Here is a 19315-nt window from a genome sequence, read left to right on the forward strand (position 1 = left end):
GCTCTCTGCAACTCCCCCCCCCCCCTCATTACTCTGTAGGGGGCCGACACCTTCAGATTTATACTTTTTACCATTTATTTAATTGAACAACATTTTAGGGTTAGTTTTACTCTCTTTGGCAATGAATCTCTCTGTCTCTAGTTTGGCTGCTTTTATTTGTCTTTTACATATTCTATTTTTTCCTTAGGATGTCACTATTTCCCAGATGTCCCCCGACCTGCACATCGGTTGTTCTGTCAGGTCTATTGGTTAATACTAAGTCCAGTATGGCCGTCCCTCTAGTCGGGTCCTGAACCAGTTGGGAAAGGTAATTGTCTTTGGTTATTATTGCCAAGAACCTCTTTCCTTTATGAGATCTACAGCTAGTACAGGTAGTTAAAGTCCCCCATATAAATGACCTCATTATGATTTGCTGCCTCGTTTATTTCATTTAGAAGTAGATTTTCTGTGGACTCTGGTATATTAGGGGCTTATAATAAACTCCTATTGTCTCAGTTATTCCCACTATGTCATAGTCCTCCTCACACATCACTAATTCCAGTTCCCCAGTTTTATTAGTCAGGCTTCTGGCATTACTATACATACATTTAAGAGGTTTATGTATATTTCTTACCCTACACCTTTCCTTCTGAACTGTTCTAGTCCATCCTTCCATTCCTCCCCCAGTCCCACTACCTCGCCCCCGGTCTCTATCTGCACTATCTTCCCCTCCTATAATGTAATTACCCTCCCCCCCAGTCCCTAGTTTAAACACTCCTCCAACCTACCTTCTAGCCATCTTCTCCCCCACATGCTATTACCAATGTGACTGGAATTTGAGGACACAGTGTTGGATCAAGACTCTTCAAGAGGCTTTTTTCTTATTGACCAGCGCCCATCTATGTGTACTATCTGGCTAACTTGCTGCGATGTGAATTCTTTAAAGGGAACCTGTCACTGGGATTTTGGGTATAGAGCTGAGGACATGGGTTGCTAGATGGCCGCTAGCACATCCGCAATACCCAGTTCCCATAGCTCTGTGTGCTTTTATTGTGTAAAAAAAACGATTTGATACATATGCAAATTAACATTAAAGAGTCATATCTTACTTGTGTGACCAGAGAAGAGTCATATTTTCAAGCTCTGACTCATCTCGGGTTAATTTGCATATGTATCAGATCTGTTTTTATACACAATAAAAGCACACAGAGCTATGGGGACTGGATATTGCGGATGTGTTAGCGGCGATCTAGCAACCCATGTCCTCAGCTCTATATCCAAAATCCAGGTGATAGGTTCCCTTTAATATCACAGTGTGGCCCCGATCAATCAAGAAGTTAGTACAAACTGTTATATTACAATGTTGATATTCAATCACTCCCTAGGTCCATTAGTGACCACATAAAGCCCTATCTGCATATTAATTTATTTAATATATAAACAGTAGCTATAGAGGCGAGGGCTCCACTTTGGCTGCTGGTGAACTTGGATCATTGATTTATATAAAGCCTCATGCACACGACCATGTCTGTTTTGCGGCCCGCAAACAGTTGTTCCATAAAATATGGGTACCGCGCTTGTGCCCTCCACATTTTTTTTGTAAACCCATTGACTTCAATAGGTCTGTGGTCTGCATAGTAAATGACAATCTCTATCTTTTTGCAGAAAGCACAAGGATGATCCATATGCTTTCGGCATTTGTATGTCCGTTCTGCAAAAAGATAGAGCTTGTCCTTTACTATGCGGACCACAGACCCATTGAAGTCAATGGGTCCACAAAAAATGCGGATGCAACACAGACGGAAACTGTATTTTGTGGATCCGCAATTTGAGGTTGTGTGCATGAGGCCTTAATGAGTGCAAGGAGACTAGATTTCATTGGTATTTTATTCGGGATTTTTATTCATTTTTATTTGTGATTTTTCTATTTTTTTTTAATTGTCAGTGTGAATATCTAGGAATAATTCTACCACCTTCTATATTAGCTAGGCTATCATTTTATATTGTGCAGTATCTCTGTTGCAGAGCCAATCCCGCTTAAAGGGGTTATTACATGACTAATGTAAAAAATTAAAATCAGACATCATATAGTACATGACAGTCTCTTTCTAATAAAGCTAGAACCAGCCCCGAACCTCACATGGATCCAGAGATCTCCCCATTCATTGCTCTGCTAGATTTATATCAGGCTGACAGTCCATGCTCTCCCTATCACAACTCAGGAGGCAGTAGAAGGATGAAACTGAGCATGTGTGGCCTTCTCAGTGAGCAGGACAAAGAAATGAGAAAAAAATAAACAGCAGGTGGCGCTAAAACGATACATTTTATTGAATAACTCAGTGGCTAGATGTTAAATTTTTTATTACATGCAATTAGAAAAGTATTTAGATCCAGGTGCTGGTTTGAAAACTGTAGAATATGTTTTGTGGGACAACCCCTTTAATGATTTGTATCTTTTTTTTCTGTTTGGGGATACAGCTGACTTGGTATTTCTAAATAAAAATGAAGAAAAGTTGCAGCACTCTAAACAGAGATAAAAAAAAGTGGTGTTTATTGCTCCATGTCTATGCAACATTTTAGCTCTGTCCTCAACACGTGAGAAATGCTCTGAGGATAGACCTGAAACACTGCATGGACATGAAGCAAAAAAATACCACTATTTGTTATCTATTTCTTTTGCAGAACTTTCTCCTGACCATCCTGCTCAACTAGCTACAGACCAGTCTCTAATCTCCCCTTCATCTCTAAACTCCTGGAGCGTCTGGTCTGCTCTCGCCTCATCCACTATCTCTCCACTATCTCCCTCCTTGATCCATTTAGAATCTGGTTTTCGCACCCTACATTCTGCCAAAACTGCCCCACCAAAGTGACAAACCACCTTCTGACAGCTAAATGCAACGATGACTAAACTTTACTAATTCTCCTTGATCTCTCTGCAGCATTTGCCACTGTAGACCACCACCTCACCATGCTCCAATCTATCGGCCTTAACCTCTTAAGGACATAGGGCGTACATGTACGCCCTGTGTATTTTCGATCACCGCCGCGCGGCGGGCGGTGATCGGAACCCCGTGCCTGCTCAAATCATTGAGCAGGCACTTGGGGCAAATGCGCCGGAGGGTCCGGTGACCCCCCCATGTATGCGATCGCAGAAAACCGCAGGTCAATTCAGACCTGCGGTTTTCTGCGTTTCCGGGTTGTTCGGGTCTCTGAAGACCCGATAACCCGGAACAGGATGGTGATGGTGGTGTGATTTCACCCCACCAATCACCATCCAGCGATCCTGAGTGGTGATGGTGACATCACCACTCAGGATCGCTTTCTGATTGGTCTGTGGGCGGTCCGGCGGCAGATTCAAAAGAGGCAGGCGCTCCTCTCCTCCTCCTTTTGTGTTCCGGAGCCGGAGGAGAGAGGAGCTGCCTGCACTGTGTCTGCCGTCGCTGCCAGCACCCCACAGGACCTGATCTTTGCCCCCAGGACCCGATCTGTGCCCCAGCACCCCCCATCAGGTACTTAGGGACAGCACAGGGAAAGTTTGGTTTAGGCAGGGAAAAAAAAGGGAAAGTTAGTTTCTGAACTTTTCTAAACTTTGATTGCATCACCCCAAGTTAGGGTGTCTGGGGTCCACAGCACAGCTGTGTGACCCTAGACCCCCCAGGGGTGCTGCCACTTGCCCCCCCCCCACCCCCTGCCCCCTCCCCACCTTTTTTGGGGTGCATTTTTTTTCTTTTTTGTGTACGCTGACTGTGGCTGGCACTTAGTGTCCGGCCACTGTTAGCGAATCGCACACCCCACCGCTGATCAACTTCTGACGGTTGATCAGCGGTTTAGAATTTTTTTCCCCACATTTTTTGCCCTTTTTTTAGTTAGTTTATATATTTTTTTCTGTTAGTTTTAGGGTTAAGTCTGCGAACACCCGTGCCCCCACACACACGCACACAAAATAAAGAGTTACACACACGCACATATACACGCAGACACACACTCCCCTATGGCCCGCCGGACGTTCTCGGCCGAGGAGGCATACGCCCAGCTTGCCTCCGACTCCGAGAGTCCCAGTGAGGATGAGGATGACCCCACATTCCTGTTGTCATCCGCATCCTCCTCATCATCTAGCGATGATGATGAGCCCCCAAGGCGTCGGAGACGCCGCCAGGCGGAGCAAGGGGACCGCCATGTTAGGGACCCTGTGGCCCACACTAGTACGAGCAGCTCTGGGGCTCGTACTGGTTTCCCGGCCCACCAGTTAAATCCACCGGAGCCCCCTGTCGGTGAACTTGTCTGGTGTAGCCCAGAGCGATACGAGCCTGTGATTCCTGATTTTGTAGGCCAATCAGGAATCCAGATTTCCACAGTGGGCTACACTGAATATGACTTTTTTTGTCATTTTTTCAGTGACCCACTGGTAAATCTGATGGTGGAGCAGACGAATCTGTACGCCCAACAGTTCGTCGCTCAACACCCGGGCTCCTTTTTGGCCAGGCCCGGTGGCTTGACGCCGGTCAGTGCAGCCGAAATGAGGATATTTTGGGGCCTCGTGCTGCATATGGGCCTGGTCAAAAAACCCAGTGTCAGGCTGTACTGGAGTGGGGACGTCCTATACCAGGCCCCACTTTACAGTACAGCCATGACACGCTCCCGGTTTGAGGCCATCCGGAAATGTCTGCATTATTCCGATAATGCAGCATGTCCCCCCCGAGGTGATCCTGCCCATGACCGTCTGTATAAGATACGGCCGGTCATCGATCACTTTGGGGCCAAATTCATGGAGGCCTATGTACCTGGAAGGGAGGTCGCGGTTGATGAGTCTCTCATTGCGTTCAAGGGGAGACTCATTTTCCGCCAGTATGTGCCCTCCAAGCGGGCGAGGTATGGCGTGAAGCTATACAAAATTTGTGAGAGTACCTCAGGGTACACTTACAAATTTCGTGTGTACGAGGGGCGAGATTCCCGGATTCAACCCCCAGAATGTCCCCCCACTCTGGGTGTTACCGGGAAACTTGTGTGGGACCTTATGTACCCACTGCTGGATAAGGGTTACCACCTTTACGTGGATAACTTTTATACCAGTATCCCCTTGTTCCAGTCCCTTGCCGCCAGATCCACGTCCGCTTGTGGGACCGTGCGGAAAAATTCATGGTAACGGCATCACCCCTGTCCCTGTGCGAGGTACCGCGGCAACGGTCCTCAAGCCCGATTGTATCGTCGCCTACAATCGGTATATGGGAGGAGTTGATCTCTCTGATCAAGTCCTCAAGCCATATAATGCCATGCGCAAAACCCGGGCATGGTACAAAAAAGTTGCGGTCTACTTGGTGCAGGTTGCCATGTACAACTCTTTTGTACTATCCCGAAGCGCTGGCAGCACAGGGACATTCCTCCAGTTCTATGAGGCAGTCCTCAAGGCCCTGATCTTTTCGGACCGGGAAAGAGCAGGCCGGAGTACCTCGGGAACTGTAGGTGCCCGGATCGTCCCTGGCCAACACTTTCCAGGTGTGGTCCCCCATACTGGAAAGAAGGGACGAACCCAAAAAAAGTGCAGAGTGTGTCGCAGGAGGGGGATACGGAAGGACACGACTACTCAGTGCGACACGTGCCCCGATCATCCGGGCCTCTGCATTGACGGTTGCTTCAGGGACTATCACACTTCCATGGAGTACTAAATTTATATCCCAATTTAGCACTGACATCGGATAAAAAAAATGGTTCTCAGACTTGAGACACCCAAAAAAACTAAAATAATTGTAAAAAAAAGACTTATTAGGTATTGCCGCGTCCGTAAGAATCTCCTCTATAAAAATACCCCATGACCTAACCCCCCAGATTAACACGGTCAAGGGAAAAAAAAAAAAAGGTGCAAAAAAAGTTTTTTTTTTGTCACCTTACATAATAAAAAGTTTAATAGCAAGCGATCAAAAAGTCATATAGCCCCCAAAATAGTGCCAATAAAACCGTCCGCTCATCCCGCAAAAAATGAGCCCCCACATGAGATAATTGGATAAAAAATTTTTAAAAAAATGACCCTTAGACTTTAGAGATACCCCAAAAAAAGATTTGTATCAAAAAAGATAATATAGTCAAAAACCTAAATAATTGTAAAAAAAAGTAGACTTATTAGGTATTGCCGCGTCCGTAAGAATCTCCTCTATAAAAATATCCCATTACCTAACCCCCCAGATTAACACGGTTAAAAAAAAAAACTGTGCCAAAACCGCTATTTTTGGCACTTTTCCATTTCAATCCGTTTTTTCCGGTAACAAAACAAGGGTTAACAACCAAACAAAACTTAATATTTATTACCCTGATACTGCAGTTTACAGAAACACCACATTTGTGGTCGTAAACTGCTGTATCAGTAAAAGGGAGGCCGCAAAAGGAAAGGACCGACATGGTTTCTGGAAGGCCGATTTTGATGGCCTTTTTTATTGACACCATGTCCCTTTTGAAGCCCCCCTGATGCACTCTAGAGTAAAAACTCCCCAAAACTGACCCCATCTAAGAAACTACACCCCTCAAGGTATTCAAAACTGATTATACAAACTTTATTAACCCTTTAGGTGTTCCTCAACAGTTAATGGCAAATGGAGATGAAATTTCAGAATTTCAATTTTTGGTAACCTTGCCTCACAAAAATGTAATATAGAGCAACCAAAAATAATATTTACCCTAAAAATAGTCCCCAAAAAAATACCACCTTATCCCGTAGTTTCCAAAATGGGGTCACTTTTAGGGAGTTTCTACTCCAGGGGTGCATCAGAGGGGTTGAAACAGGACACGGTGTAAATAAACCGGTCCATAAAAATCAGCCCTCCAAAAATCAAACGGCGCACCTTTCCCTCTATGCCCCGCTGTGTGGCCGTACAGTAGTTTACGGCCACATATTGGGTGTTTCTGTAAACGGCAGAGTCAGGGCAATAAAGATACAGTCTTGTTTGGCTGTTAACCCTTGCTTTGTTAGTGGAAAAAATGGGTTAAAATGAAAAATAAGGCAAAAAAATGAAATTTTCAAATTTCATCCCCATTTGCCAATAACTCTTGTGCAACACCTAAAGGGTTAACGACGTATGTAAAATCAGTTTTAAATACCTTGAGGGGTGTAGTTTCTTAGATGGGGTCACTTTTAGGGAGTTTCTACTCTAGGGGTGCATCAGGGGGCTTCAAATGGGACATAATGTGTAAATAAACCAGTCCATAAAAATCAGCCCTCCAAAAACCAAACGGCGCACCTTTCCCTCTATGCCCTGCTGTGTGGCCGTACAGTAGTTTACGGCCACATATTGGGTGTTTCTGTAAATGGCAGAGTCAGGGCAATAAAGATACAGTCTTGTTTGGCTGTTAACCCTTGCTTTGTTAGTAGAAAAAATGGGTTAAAATGGAAAATAAAGCAAAAAAATGAAATTTTCAAATTTCATCCCCATTTGCCAATAACTCTTGTGCAACACCTAAAGGGTTAACGACGTATGTACGACGTATGTAAAATCAGTTTTAAATACCTTGAGGGGTGTAGTTTCTTAGATGGGGTCACTTTTAGGGAGTTTCTACTCTAGGGGTGCATCAGGGGGGCTTCAAATGGGACATGGTGTAAATAAACCAGTCCATAAAAATCAGCCCTCCAAAAACCAAACGGCGCACCTTTCCCTCTACGCCCCGCTGTGTGGCCGTACAGTAGTTTACGGCCACATATTGGGTGTTTCTGTAAACGGCAGAGTCAGGGCAATAAAGATACAGTCTTGTTTGGCTGTTAACCCTTGCTTTGTTAGTGGAAAAAATGGGTTTAAATGGAAAATTAGACAAAAAAATTAAATTCTCAAATTTCATCCCCATTTGCCAATAACTCTTGTGCAACACCTAAAGGGTTAACGACGTATGTAAAAATCAGTTTTGAATACCTTGAGGGGTGTACTTTCTTAGATGGGGTCACTTTTAGGGAGTTTCTACTCTAGGGGTGCATCAGGGGGCTTTAAATGGGACATGGTGTAAATAAACCAGTCCATAAAAATCAGCCCTCCAAAAACCAAACGGCGCACCTTTCACTCTACGCCCTGCTGTGTGGCCGTACAGTAGTTTACGGCCACATATTGGGTGTTTCTGTAAATGGCAGAGTCAGGGCAATAAAGATACAGTCTTGTTTGGCTGTTAACCCTTGCTTTGTTAGTGGAAAAAATGGGTTAAAATGGAAAATTTGACAAAAAAATTAAATTCTCAAATTTCATCCCCATTTGCCAATAACTCTTGTGCAACATCTAAAGGGTTAACAACGTATGTAAAATCAGTTTTGAATACCTTGAGGGGTGTAGTTTCTTAGATGGGGTCATTTTTGGGTGGTTTCTATTATGTAAGCCTCGCAAAGTGACTTCAGACCTGAACTGGTCCCTAAAAATTGAGTTTTTGTAAATTTCTGAAAAATTTCAAGATTTGCTTCTAAACTTCTAAGCCTTATAACATCCCCAAAAAATAAAATATCATTCCCAAAACAATTCAAACATGAAGTAGACATATGGGGAATGTAAAGTCATCACAATTTTTGGGGGTATTACTATGTATTACAGAAGTAGAGAAACTGAAACTTTGAAATTTGCAAATTTTTCCAAATTTTGGTTAAATTAGGTATTTTTTGGTGCAAAAAAAATAATTTTTTTTACTTCATTTTACCAGTGTCATGAAGTACAATATGTGATGAAAAAACAATCTCAGAACGGCCTGGATAAGTCAAAGCGTTTTAAAGTTATCAGTACTTAAAGTGACTCTGGTTAGATTTGCAAAAAATGGCCTGGTCCTAAGGTGTAAAAAGGCTGTGTCCTTAAGGGGTGTAGGATACCGTTCTCTCTTGGTTTTCTTTCCATCTCTTTGGCTGCTCTTTTAGTGTGTCATTTGCTGGCTCCACTTCCCCTCCTCTCCCTCTTGCTGTTGGAGTTCCTCAGGGTTCAGTCCTAGGTCCTCTCCTCTGACCTAGGCAGCACACCCGCTGTCTCGATGTTATGTTTGACACTGATCTTTCCTTTACCCTTGGACCTTATATTCAATCACTTGCCCGCTCATGCTGCCTGCACCTCAAAAACATCTCTAGAATCTGCCCCTTTCTTACTGTGGAAACAACAAGAACTCTCATTGTAACCCTGATCCATTCTGGTCTTGATTATTGTAACTCATTACTAATTGTTCTCCCCCTTACCAGACTCTTCAATCTATCCTGAACGCAGCAGCCAGGGTCACCTATCTGTCTAACCGCTACTCCAATGCCTCCACCCTGTGGCAGTAATTGCACTGGTTGCCCATACAGTATAGGATTCAATTTACACTCACAAAGCTCTTCACAATGCAGCACCCCTACATCTCCCCTCTCATCTCTGTCTACCATCCTACTCGTGCTCTCCATAGTGCTGCACCGCCTACATCTCCTCCTTCATCTCTGTCTACCATCCTACCCGTGCCCTCCACTCAGCCAATGACTTACAGTCAGGTCCATATATTGGGACATTGACACAATTCTAACATGTTTGGCTCTATACACCCCCACAATGGATTTGAAATGAAACGAACAAGATGTGCTTTACCTGCAGACTGTCAGCTTTAATTTGAGGGTATTTACATCCAAATCAGGTGAACGGTGCAGGAATTACAACAGTTTGTATATGTGCCTCCCACATGTTAAGGGATGAAAAGTAATGGGACATAATAATAATCATAAATCAAACTTTCACTTTTTAATACTTGGTTGAAAATCCTTTGCAGTCAATTACAGCCTGAAGTCTGGAACTCATAGACATCACCAGACGCTGGGTTTCATCTCTGGTGATGCTCTGCCAGGCCTCTACTGCAACTGTCTTCAGTTCCTGCTTGTTCTTGGGGCATTTTCCCTTCAGTTTTGTCTTCAGCAAGTGAAATGCATGCTCAATCGGATTCAGGTCCGGTGATTGACTTGGCCATTGCATAACATTCCACTTCTTTCCCTTAAAAAACTCTTTGGTTGCTTTTGCAGTATGCTTTGGGTCATTGTCCATCTGCACTGTGAAGCGCCGTCCAATGAGTTCTGAAGCATTTGGCTGAATATGAGCAGATAATATTGCCCGAAACACTTCAGAATTCATCCTGCTGCTTTTGTCAGCAGTCACATCATCAATAAATACAAGAGAACCAGTTCCATTGGCAGCGATACATGCCCACGCCATGACACTACCACCACCATGCTTCACTGATGAGGTGGTATGCTTAGGATCATGAGCAGTTCCTTTCCTTCTCCATACTCTTCTCTTCCCATCACTCTGGTACAAGTTGATCTTGGTCTCATCTGTCCATAGGATGTTGTTCCAGAACTGTGAAGGCTTTTTTAGATTTCGTTCGGCAAACTCGAATCTGGCCTTCCTGTTTTTGAGGCTCACCAATGGTTTCCATCTTGTGGTGAACCCTCTGTATTCACTCTGGTGAAGTCGTCTCTTGATTGTTGACTTTGACACGAATACACCTACCTCCTGGAGAGTGTTCTTGATCTGGCCAACTGTTGTGAAGGGTGTTTTCTTCACCAGGGAAAGAATTCTTCGGTCATCCACCACAGTTGTTTTTCGCGGTCTTCCGGGTCTTTTGGTGTTGCTGAGCTCTCCGGTGCGTTCCTTCTTTTTAAGAATGTTCCAAACAGTTGTTTTGGCCATGCCTAATGTTTTTGCTATCTCTCTGATGGGGTTGTTTTGTTTTTTCAGCCTAATGATGGATTGCTTCGCTGATAGTGACAGCTCTTTGGATCTCATCTTGAGAGTTGACAACAACAGGTTCCAAATGCAAATAGCAGACTGGAAATGACCTCTGGACCTTTATCTGCTCATTGTAATTGGGATAATGAGGGAATAACACACACCTGGCCATGGAACAGCTGAGAAGCCAATTGTCCCATTACTTTTGGTCCTTTAACAAGTGGGAGGCACAGATGAAAACTGTTGTAATTCCTGCACCGTTCACCTGATTTGGATGTAAATACCTCAAATTAAAGCTGACAGTCTGCAGTTAAAGTACATCTTGTTTGTTTCATTTCGAATCCATTGTGGTGGTGTATAGAGCCAAAAATGTTAGAATTGTGTCGATGTCCCAATATTTATGGACCTGACTGTAAATAAACATAATTATTATACTTATTGTTAAAGTTTTTTTCTATGATAGAAAGATATTAGACAGATATATAGCTAGATAACAGTAATAATTATATATCTAGCATATATTAAAGTACATTTTATAAAAAAAATATTGAAGATGACATATTAGATAGATAAATCACTAAAATAAAGTGGCCTAAATGGGAGAAAATACGCTCAAAAACCCCAAACACTGTAGCGTGTTTATAACCGGGGGAGCAATTCCTCCGCATGTGGTCCGTTGCTAGCGGCAATCCCCAGCAAAAATTGCATACAATGGAGGATGCCGGCAGCGGACCACATGCACCACAAAGGCATCCTACACAAGATGGTGTAATGTGTGGATGAAAATATACAAATACACAAATCACTGTAAAAGGTGCACCACAAATATATGCAACTGACAATACTGGCTAATCCCTCATGCCACACTGAGATACCTTGACGGTTGTGCAAAATGGCTCCATTGTGTTCCTGACTGGAATACATTGGCTAAAGTCTCAGTTTTTAACATCAGCCTGAGGCAGGGCCATTTCTTGGACCGGGCGGGCCGGGGCGCCGCCCGGGGGGCTGTCAGAAGGGCGGCGCCGGCAGGGCACAGCAGGAGATGAGCGCTGCGCTTCCATTGTGGAAGCGCTCACTCATCTCCATAGTCATCTGTATCGCCGTCCTCAGGACGGCGATACAGATGTCTATGCTACGGCAGGGGAGGGAGAGGTGTGTCCCCTCCCTGTTCCTCTGATAGGCTGCCAGCACTAGGCCGGCAGCCTATCAGAGGCCGATGCAGGCGGCGCGATGACGTCATCGCGCCGCCTGAGCCAGCGAGGAACACAGGCCGGAAGAGGCCTGCATCGCATCGGTGGAGGAGGTAAGTATAAGTTGTTTTTTTTTATATATATAAATACTGGCACATAAGGCGGGCTACTGGCACAGACATAAGGGGGACTACTGGCACATAAGGGGGACTACTGGCACATAAGGGGGGACTACTGGCACATAAGGGGGGCTACTGGCACATAAGGGGGGCTACTGGCATATAAGGGGGCTACTGGCACATAAGGGGGGCTACTGGCACATGATAGGAGGCTACTGGCACATAAGGGGGGCTACTGGCACATGATAGGAGGCTACTGGCACATAAGGGGGACTACTGGCACATGATAGGAGGCTACTGGCACATAAGGGGGACTACTGGCACATAAGGGGGACTACTGGCACATAAGGGGGGCTACTGGCACATGATAGGAGGCTACTGGCACATGATAGGGGGGCACTCTGGCTACTGGCACATGATGGTGGGGGGCTCTTATTACTGGCACATGATTGGGGGGCATCTATGGGGGCTCTTATTACTGGCACATGATTGGGGGCATCTATTGGGGCTCTTATTACTGCCACATTATTGGGTGGCACTATAGGGGCATCTACTGAGGCTAAAAAGAAGGGGTATTTTATATGGGGGGCTCTGTATAGGGGCATTTTATACTGGGACACATTATGGTGGGTACTATGGGGAAGGGGAGAGAAGAGCACTATGGGGTCATCTACGGGGGCACTGAGAAGGGGTATTTTCTATTGGCACATTATGGGAACATTAGCTCAACTTTGGGCATTACAAGGGGTTATGTTTTGCACATTATAAGGAGAATTATTTCTACTGGGGGGGGCATTATGGTGGGCTTTATTACTCCCCCATGGTATGACCCCCTAGTAGCAGCACCAGCCTCTCCCTGCTCTTCTATCCCTCTGCCCTTTCTCCAAATCCTTATTATGAAATCTTTCTCATTAGGATAAAACACATCAGCTCCGCCGAGCCCCCGGCCAAAGTGTTGAAGCGGCGTCCGAGATCCCCAAGGGCCAAGCCAAGTAATTGTAAGTTTTCATGTGGAGTATGTTTGTTATACACATATAGCCTACACTGTGCCACACAATATACAGTATACCGCTACACTGTGCCACACAATATACAGTATACCGCTATACTGTGCCACACAATATACAGTATACCTCTACACTGTGCCACACAATATACAGTATACCTCTACACTGTGCCACACAATATACAGTATACCTCTACACTGTGTATGGGTTATACTGTTTATTGTACAGCATGGCGCAGGGGTTATATTGTCCGGCATGGTGTAACCTCCATACATTTTATGTACAGTATACAGTAATCCGCCTTGCCATCTATGCTTTGAATCTGGTTTTATATGTTACTTGGTTTTTGTACATGTACTTGCGTGTGCTAGTTGAGACCTGCTGTGATTGGGTTTTAGTTAGTTATTAGATGCTTACATGACAGTTTTTTGGTTTTGCACATTATTGATAATTGTATTTCATGACTACTCTAAGGCCCCTTTCACACGGGCGAGTATTCAGCGCTGGTGCAATGCAGGATGTGAACGCATTGCACCCGCACTGAATCCTGACCCATTCATTTCTATGAGGCTGTGCACACGAGCGGTGATTTTCACGCATCACGGTGCGATTTTCACGCACGGTTGCTAGGAGACGATCGGGATGGGGACCCGATCATTATTATTTTCCCTTATACCATGGTTATAAGGGAAAATAATAGCATTCTGAATACAGAATGCTTAGTACAATAGCGCTGGAGCGGTTAAAAAAAAAAAGAATAATTTAACTCACCTTAATCCACTTGCTCGCGCAGCCCGGCTTCTCTTCTGTCTTCTTCTTTGCTGTGTGCAGGAAAAGGACCTGTGGTGACGTCACTCCGGTCATCACATGGTCCATCACCATGGTAAAAGATCATGTGACGGACCATGTGATGACCGGAGTGACGTCACCACAGGTCCTTTTCCTGCACACAGCTAAGAAGAAGACAGAAGAGATGCCGGCTGCGCGATCAAGTGGATTAAGGTGAGTTCAATTATTCTTTTTTTTTTTAACCGCTCCAGCGCTATTGTACTATGCATTCTGTATTCAGAATGCTATTATTTTCCCTTATAACCATGTTATAAGGGAAAATAATACAATCTACAGAACACCGATCCCAAGCCCGAACTTCTGTGAAGAAGTTCGGGTTTGGGTACCAAACATGCCGATTTTTCTCACGCGGGTGCAAAACGCATTACAATGTTTTGCACTCGCGCGGAAAAATAGAGCATGTTCTTGCAACGCACCTGCACTTTTTCCCGCAACGCCCATGTGAAAGAGGCCTAAGGGTATTGCCTTCCTTTATACTGCAGTTCTCCTGTACCACTCTGCCTGCGACTTTTAGCAGTTTAAGCAGTAATTTATGATTTTCTTTTGCTCTCAATAAATCTTGTGTTAAGTTTTTTTGAAACTCGCCCTGTGAGAAATTTTACCTAGAAACTGCACTGCCTGAGGGATTAGCCAGTGCTGTCAGTTGCATATCATTGTGGTGCACCTTTTGCAGTGATTTATATACAGGGCCGGTGCAAGGATTTTTGCCGCCCTAGGCAAGATAAAAATTGCCGCCCCCCCCCCCCTTTTCAGATGATCTGCCCATATCATGACATCACATATGTTCCACCCCTTTCTCAGCATTTAAATTAAAGAACTGCTATGTTTCCCTTAGGGTTAATCCAGCTTCTTGTAGCTGCCTCCCTGACAGCCGCTAGAGGCGCTTCCGCGATTCTCACTGTGAAAATTACAGTGGGAAGACGCGGAACATAGTTTTGAATGCGTGCGCATTCGCAGCTGAGAGGAGGATCGGGGAGTAGAGTTCCCAGTGCCGGCGCTGGAGAAAGGTAAGTGGCTGAAGGGGTTTTAACCCGTTCAGCCCAGTGGGAGGGGGACATGAGGGTGCCCCACTCCTAACAACTATATAGTGCCAGGAAAAGGAGTTTGTTATCCTGGCACTATGGTGCTCCTTTACCACCAGTACTGCCCAGTGTCTGTTCTCTGCAGGAGCCGGCTATAGACACCAGTACCACTACATTAAACTGTACTGGTTCTGGGACTATAGTGTCCTTTTAGGCTCCATTCACACGTCCGCAATTTCATTTTGCATTTTGCGGAACGGAATTGCGGACCCATTCATTCCTATGGGGCAACAGGATGTGCTGCCCGGACACGGAATTGCGGATTTCCGGGTCCGCACGTCCGTTCCGCCAAAAAATAGGACATGTCCTATTCTTGTCCGCAATTGCGGACAAGAACAGGCATATTCTATTAGTGCCGGCAATGTGCGGTCCGCAAAATGCGGAACGCACATTGCCGCTTTCCGTGTTTTGCGGATCCGCGTCTCCGTGTATCCGCAAAAACACGTTGCGGACGTGTGAATGGAGCCTTAATGTGAGGTAAATTAGTTTCCAATGTAGTATTAATAACTAAACAATTACATAATAAACATATTGCATTGTCTACTGACCACCAGGACAATAAGATGATCTGGTCTCTGGCTGCAGTCTGGCTCTGGGGACTCCCTTGTCACTCTCTTCTCCCCCCCTCCCTTGTCACTCTCTTCTCCCCCCTCCCTCCCTTGTCACTCTCTTCTCCCCCCCCCCCCCCTTGTCACTCTCTTCTCCCCCTCCCTCCCTTGTCACTCTCTTCTCCCCCTCCCTCCCTTGTCACTCTCTTCTCCCCCTTGCTCCCTTGTCACTCTCTTCTCCCCCCCCTTGTCACTCTCTTCTCCCCCCCTTGTCACTCTCTTCTCCCCCCCTTGTCACTCTCTTCTCCCCCCCTTGTCACTCTCTTCTCCCCCCCTTGTCACTCTCGTCTCCCCTCCCTTGTCACTCTCTTCTCCCCCTCCCTTGTCACTCTCTTCTCCCCCCCTTGTCACTCTCTTCTCCCCATCCCTCCCTTGTCACTCTCTCCCCCCCCTTGTCACTCTCTTCTCCCCCCCCCTTGTCACTCTCTTCTCCCCCCCCCCTTGTCACTCTCTTCCCCCTCCCTCCCTTGTCACTCTCATTTACTCCCCCCCTCCCTTGTCACTCTCATTTACTCCCCCCCTTGTCACTCTCATTCACTCCCCCCTCACTTGTCACTCTCATTTACTCCCCCCCTTGTCACTCTCATTTACTCCCCCCCTTGTCACTCTCATTTACTCCCCCCCTCCCTTGTCACTCTCATTTACTCCCCCCCTTGTCACTCTCATTTACTCCCCCCCTTGTCACTCTCATTTACCCCCCCCCCCTTGTCACTCTCATTTACTCCCCCCCTTGTCACTCTCATTTACTCCCCCCCCCTTGTCACTCTCATTTACCCCCCCCCCCTTGTCACTCTCATTTACTCCCCCCCTTGTCACTCTCATTTACTCCCCCCCTTGTCACTCTCATTTACTCCCCCCTCCCTTGTCACTCTCATTTACCCCCCCCCTTTGTCACTCTCATTTACTGCCCCCCTTGTCACTCTCATTTACTCCCCCCCTTGTCACTCTCATTTACTCCCCCCTCCCTTGTCACTCTCATTTACTCCCCCCTCCCTTGTCACTCTCATTTACTCCCCCCCTTGTCACTCTCATTTACTCCCCCCCTTGTCACTCTCATTTACTCCCCCCTCCCTTGTCACTCTCATTTACTCCCCCCTCCCTTGTCACTCTCATTTACTCCCCCCCCTCCCTTGTCACTCTCATTTACTCCCCCCCCTTTGTCACTCTCATTCATTCCACCCACTTGTCACTCTCATTTATTCCCCCCCTTGCCACTCTCATTTACTCCCCCCCTCCCTTGTCACTCTCATTTACTCCACCCTCCCCTTGTCACTCTCATTTATTCCCCCCTTGTCACTCTCATTTACTCCCCCCCTCCCTTGTCACTCCCCCCCCTCCCTTGTCACTCTCATTTACTCCCCCCCTCCCTTGTTACTCTCATTTACTCCCCCCCCCCTTGTCACTCTCATTTACTCCCCCCCCCCTCCCTTGTCACTCTCATTTACTCCACCCCCCCTTGTCACTCTCATTTATTCCCCCCCTTGTCACTCTCATTTACTCCCCCCCTCCCTTGTCACTCTCCCCTCTCCCTTGTCACTCTCATTCTACCCCCCCTCCCTTGTCACTCTCATTCTACCCCCCCCTCCCTTGTTACTCTCATTTACTCCCCCCCCTCCCTTGTCACTCTCATTCCCCCCCACCTCTAATGTAGCGTGGCCGAGCTCTGTTCGGTCCGCGGTACAGGAGCATTTGTTTTCTGTACCCGGCCGGACTGACAGGAAGTGCACACTAAGTGGTACAGGAAACAAAAGCTCCTGTACCGCGGACCGAACAGAGCTCGGCCACGCTACATTAGAGGCGCTTCCCTCCTGTGACTGTGAGTCCCTCTCTTCAGGCTGCGCCCGGGCGGTGCACAATCATAGACGCACCAGCCCGGGCAGTGCGGCAGCCGCCCGGTGCGGGGGAGGGCCCGCCGCCGTACTTAAAAAAAAAACTTGGGGCAACGCTTTTTTTTAAAAACCGCACGGGGCCGGCGCCCCCTGCTAAATTGCGCCCTAGGCGGCTGCCTAGGTCGCCTTACAGGTGGCGCCGGCCCTGTTTATATATTAGATAGACAGATATTAGATAGATAGATAGATAGATAGAAGATACATTAGATATATATATGATACATATTAAACTAAATTTTATTTAAAAAATATATTGAAGATGACATATTATAGTACATAACACCAGTATCAATTCAGTATGTAAAAAATTGATGATCTATAAACTGATCAGCTGTTTGAAGAGTCTGTGGTGCTCCAGTGAACGCTGCTGCCTCTTCCTAGTCTTGGACGTCACATTCATTGGTCACATGGTTAGACGCAGTTCAGTCCATTTTAAGTGAATGGGCTTGAACTGCAATACCAAGCAGAGGCACTATACATTGGATGGAGCTGTGCTTGATATGCTGTGCAGCCCCTTCAAACAGCTCATCAGTGGGTGTGCTGAGAGAGGGACCCCCACTGATCTGATACTGATGACCTATCCTGAGCTTAGGTATCAACATTGTATCCCCCAAAAAAACTTTAACATACTGAAAACAAATACTAAAGTAAAAGTGATTATAAAAAATAAAAAAAATCCAAGATTTGTTTATGTTTTTTTATAAATATTTTAAGAATTTTCCATCATTACAAAGCTTGCAGATATTTCTAATTTATATGTCATTTTACATTGTAATATGACTAATATCAATGACAGTAAGTCGAAAATGTATCAGACAATTTGTTGATACTTTGAGGCACCTCAGATAAATAAATGCCCCTTTGTTCCTCAGTGTATTTGGCAGACTGGCACAGAGGCACGTACCTTGGGATTTTCTCATAGTCCTCCCAGGTCTTCCTCGTCTGCTGGAGAAGTTTCACTGTTTGACTATTCACGTGGAGTTTAGAATTTAATTTTTAAAAAAGTGATAGAGGCTGGAAAGTGTCCGGACAGGAAAACCTAGTCCACACCTAATCCCTCTCTACCCCAGTCTGTGAGCTACTGTATAGGGGGAGGAGTGTACAGCTAATGGACAGCACTGAGCTCTGCACTGTACCGTCACTCATGTGCACATGCAGAGTCAGCTCAAATCTCTCCTGCTTTATGTAACCTCTTTAGTGTTACACAAGGTGCAGAAGGCCCTGCCCAAATCAGTGTTACATAGCTTTTCACCTCACGCCTCATCAGACTCAGCTTTGCTTCCCCAATGCCTTGTTCCACAATAAATGTGCCTGCACTAGTACGGTGATGGCCGGGTCATTAAAGATGGTGCACGCTCCTGATGGGGTGGGCGCAATAGCCGCGGGGTGCCTGTTGTTTCTTATAGCAGACACCAGCGGCTAATGTCCGCAACCAGCGGTAATGCCAGTCACAGACATTTTACACTTCAGGATTGACCACGGCATCTGAGTGCGCGAAACACTGGAAGCGCGCGCTTCTGGTGATGCTCCGGCTCCCCTGTTCGGCGATCGGAGGAGCCGGAGTTTGTGTGCATCAGCCTCCTTGTGAATGACAGGAGGCTGCTGCATAGTATTTCCTATGGAGCCCTTGCCTGTAATAGGGCTCCATAGGAAACTAGCAATTTTCTCATAAACTCCAATGCTATGAGAATAGCAATCTAATGATTGCTTGTTATAGTGAACTATAAAAAAGTGTAAAAATAAAAAAAAATTACGTTTTTAAAACTAAAAAAACATAAAAAAAACATAAAAATTCTAATCACACCCCTTTCCCCAAAATAAAAGTTAAAGAACTAAAAAAATAAAAAAAATACACATCATGGGTATCGGCATGTGCAAAAACGCCCATAGTGTAAAAATATTAAAAT

General features: G+C 45.7%; 1 protein-coding gene across 1 annotated transcript in view; it reads right to left on the reverse strand.

Moving 5' to 3' along the window:
- LOC120978448 overlaps positions 1 to 18521 on the reverse strand; it is a 75916-nt gene extending 57395 nt beyond the window's left edge. The window contains exon 1 of the mRNA XM_040406570.1: positions 18313 to 18521. Coding sequence (XP_040262504.1) covers positions 18313 to 18328 — 16 coding nt within the window. The 5' untranslated portion in view covers positions 18329 to 18521. The remainder of the gene's footprint in view (positions 1 to 18312) is intronic.
- Positions 18522 to 19315: the final 794 nt, after the last annotated feature.

Source organism: Bufo bufo, chromosome 9, assembly GCF_905171765.1.
Source record: "Bufo bufo chromosome 9, aBufBuf1.1, whole genome shotgun sequence".
NCBI lineage: Eukaryota > Metazoa > Chordata > Amphibia > Anura > Bufonidae > Bufo > Bufo bufo.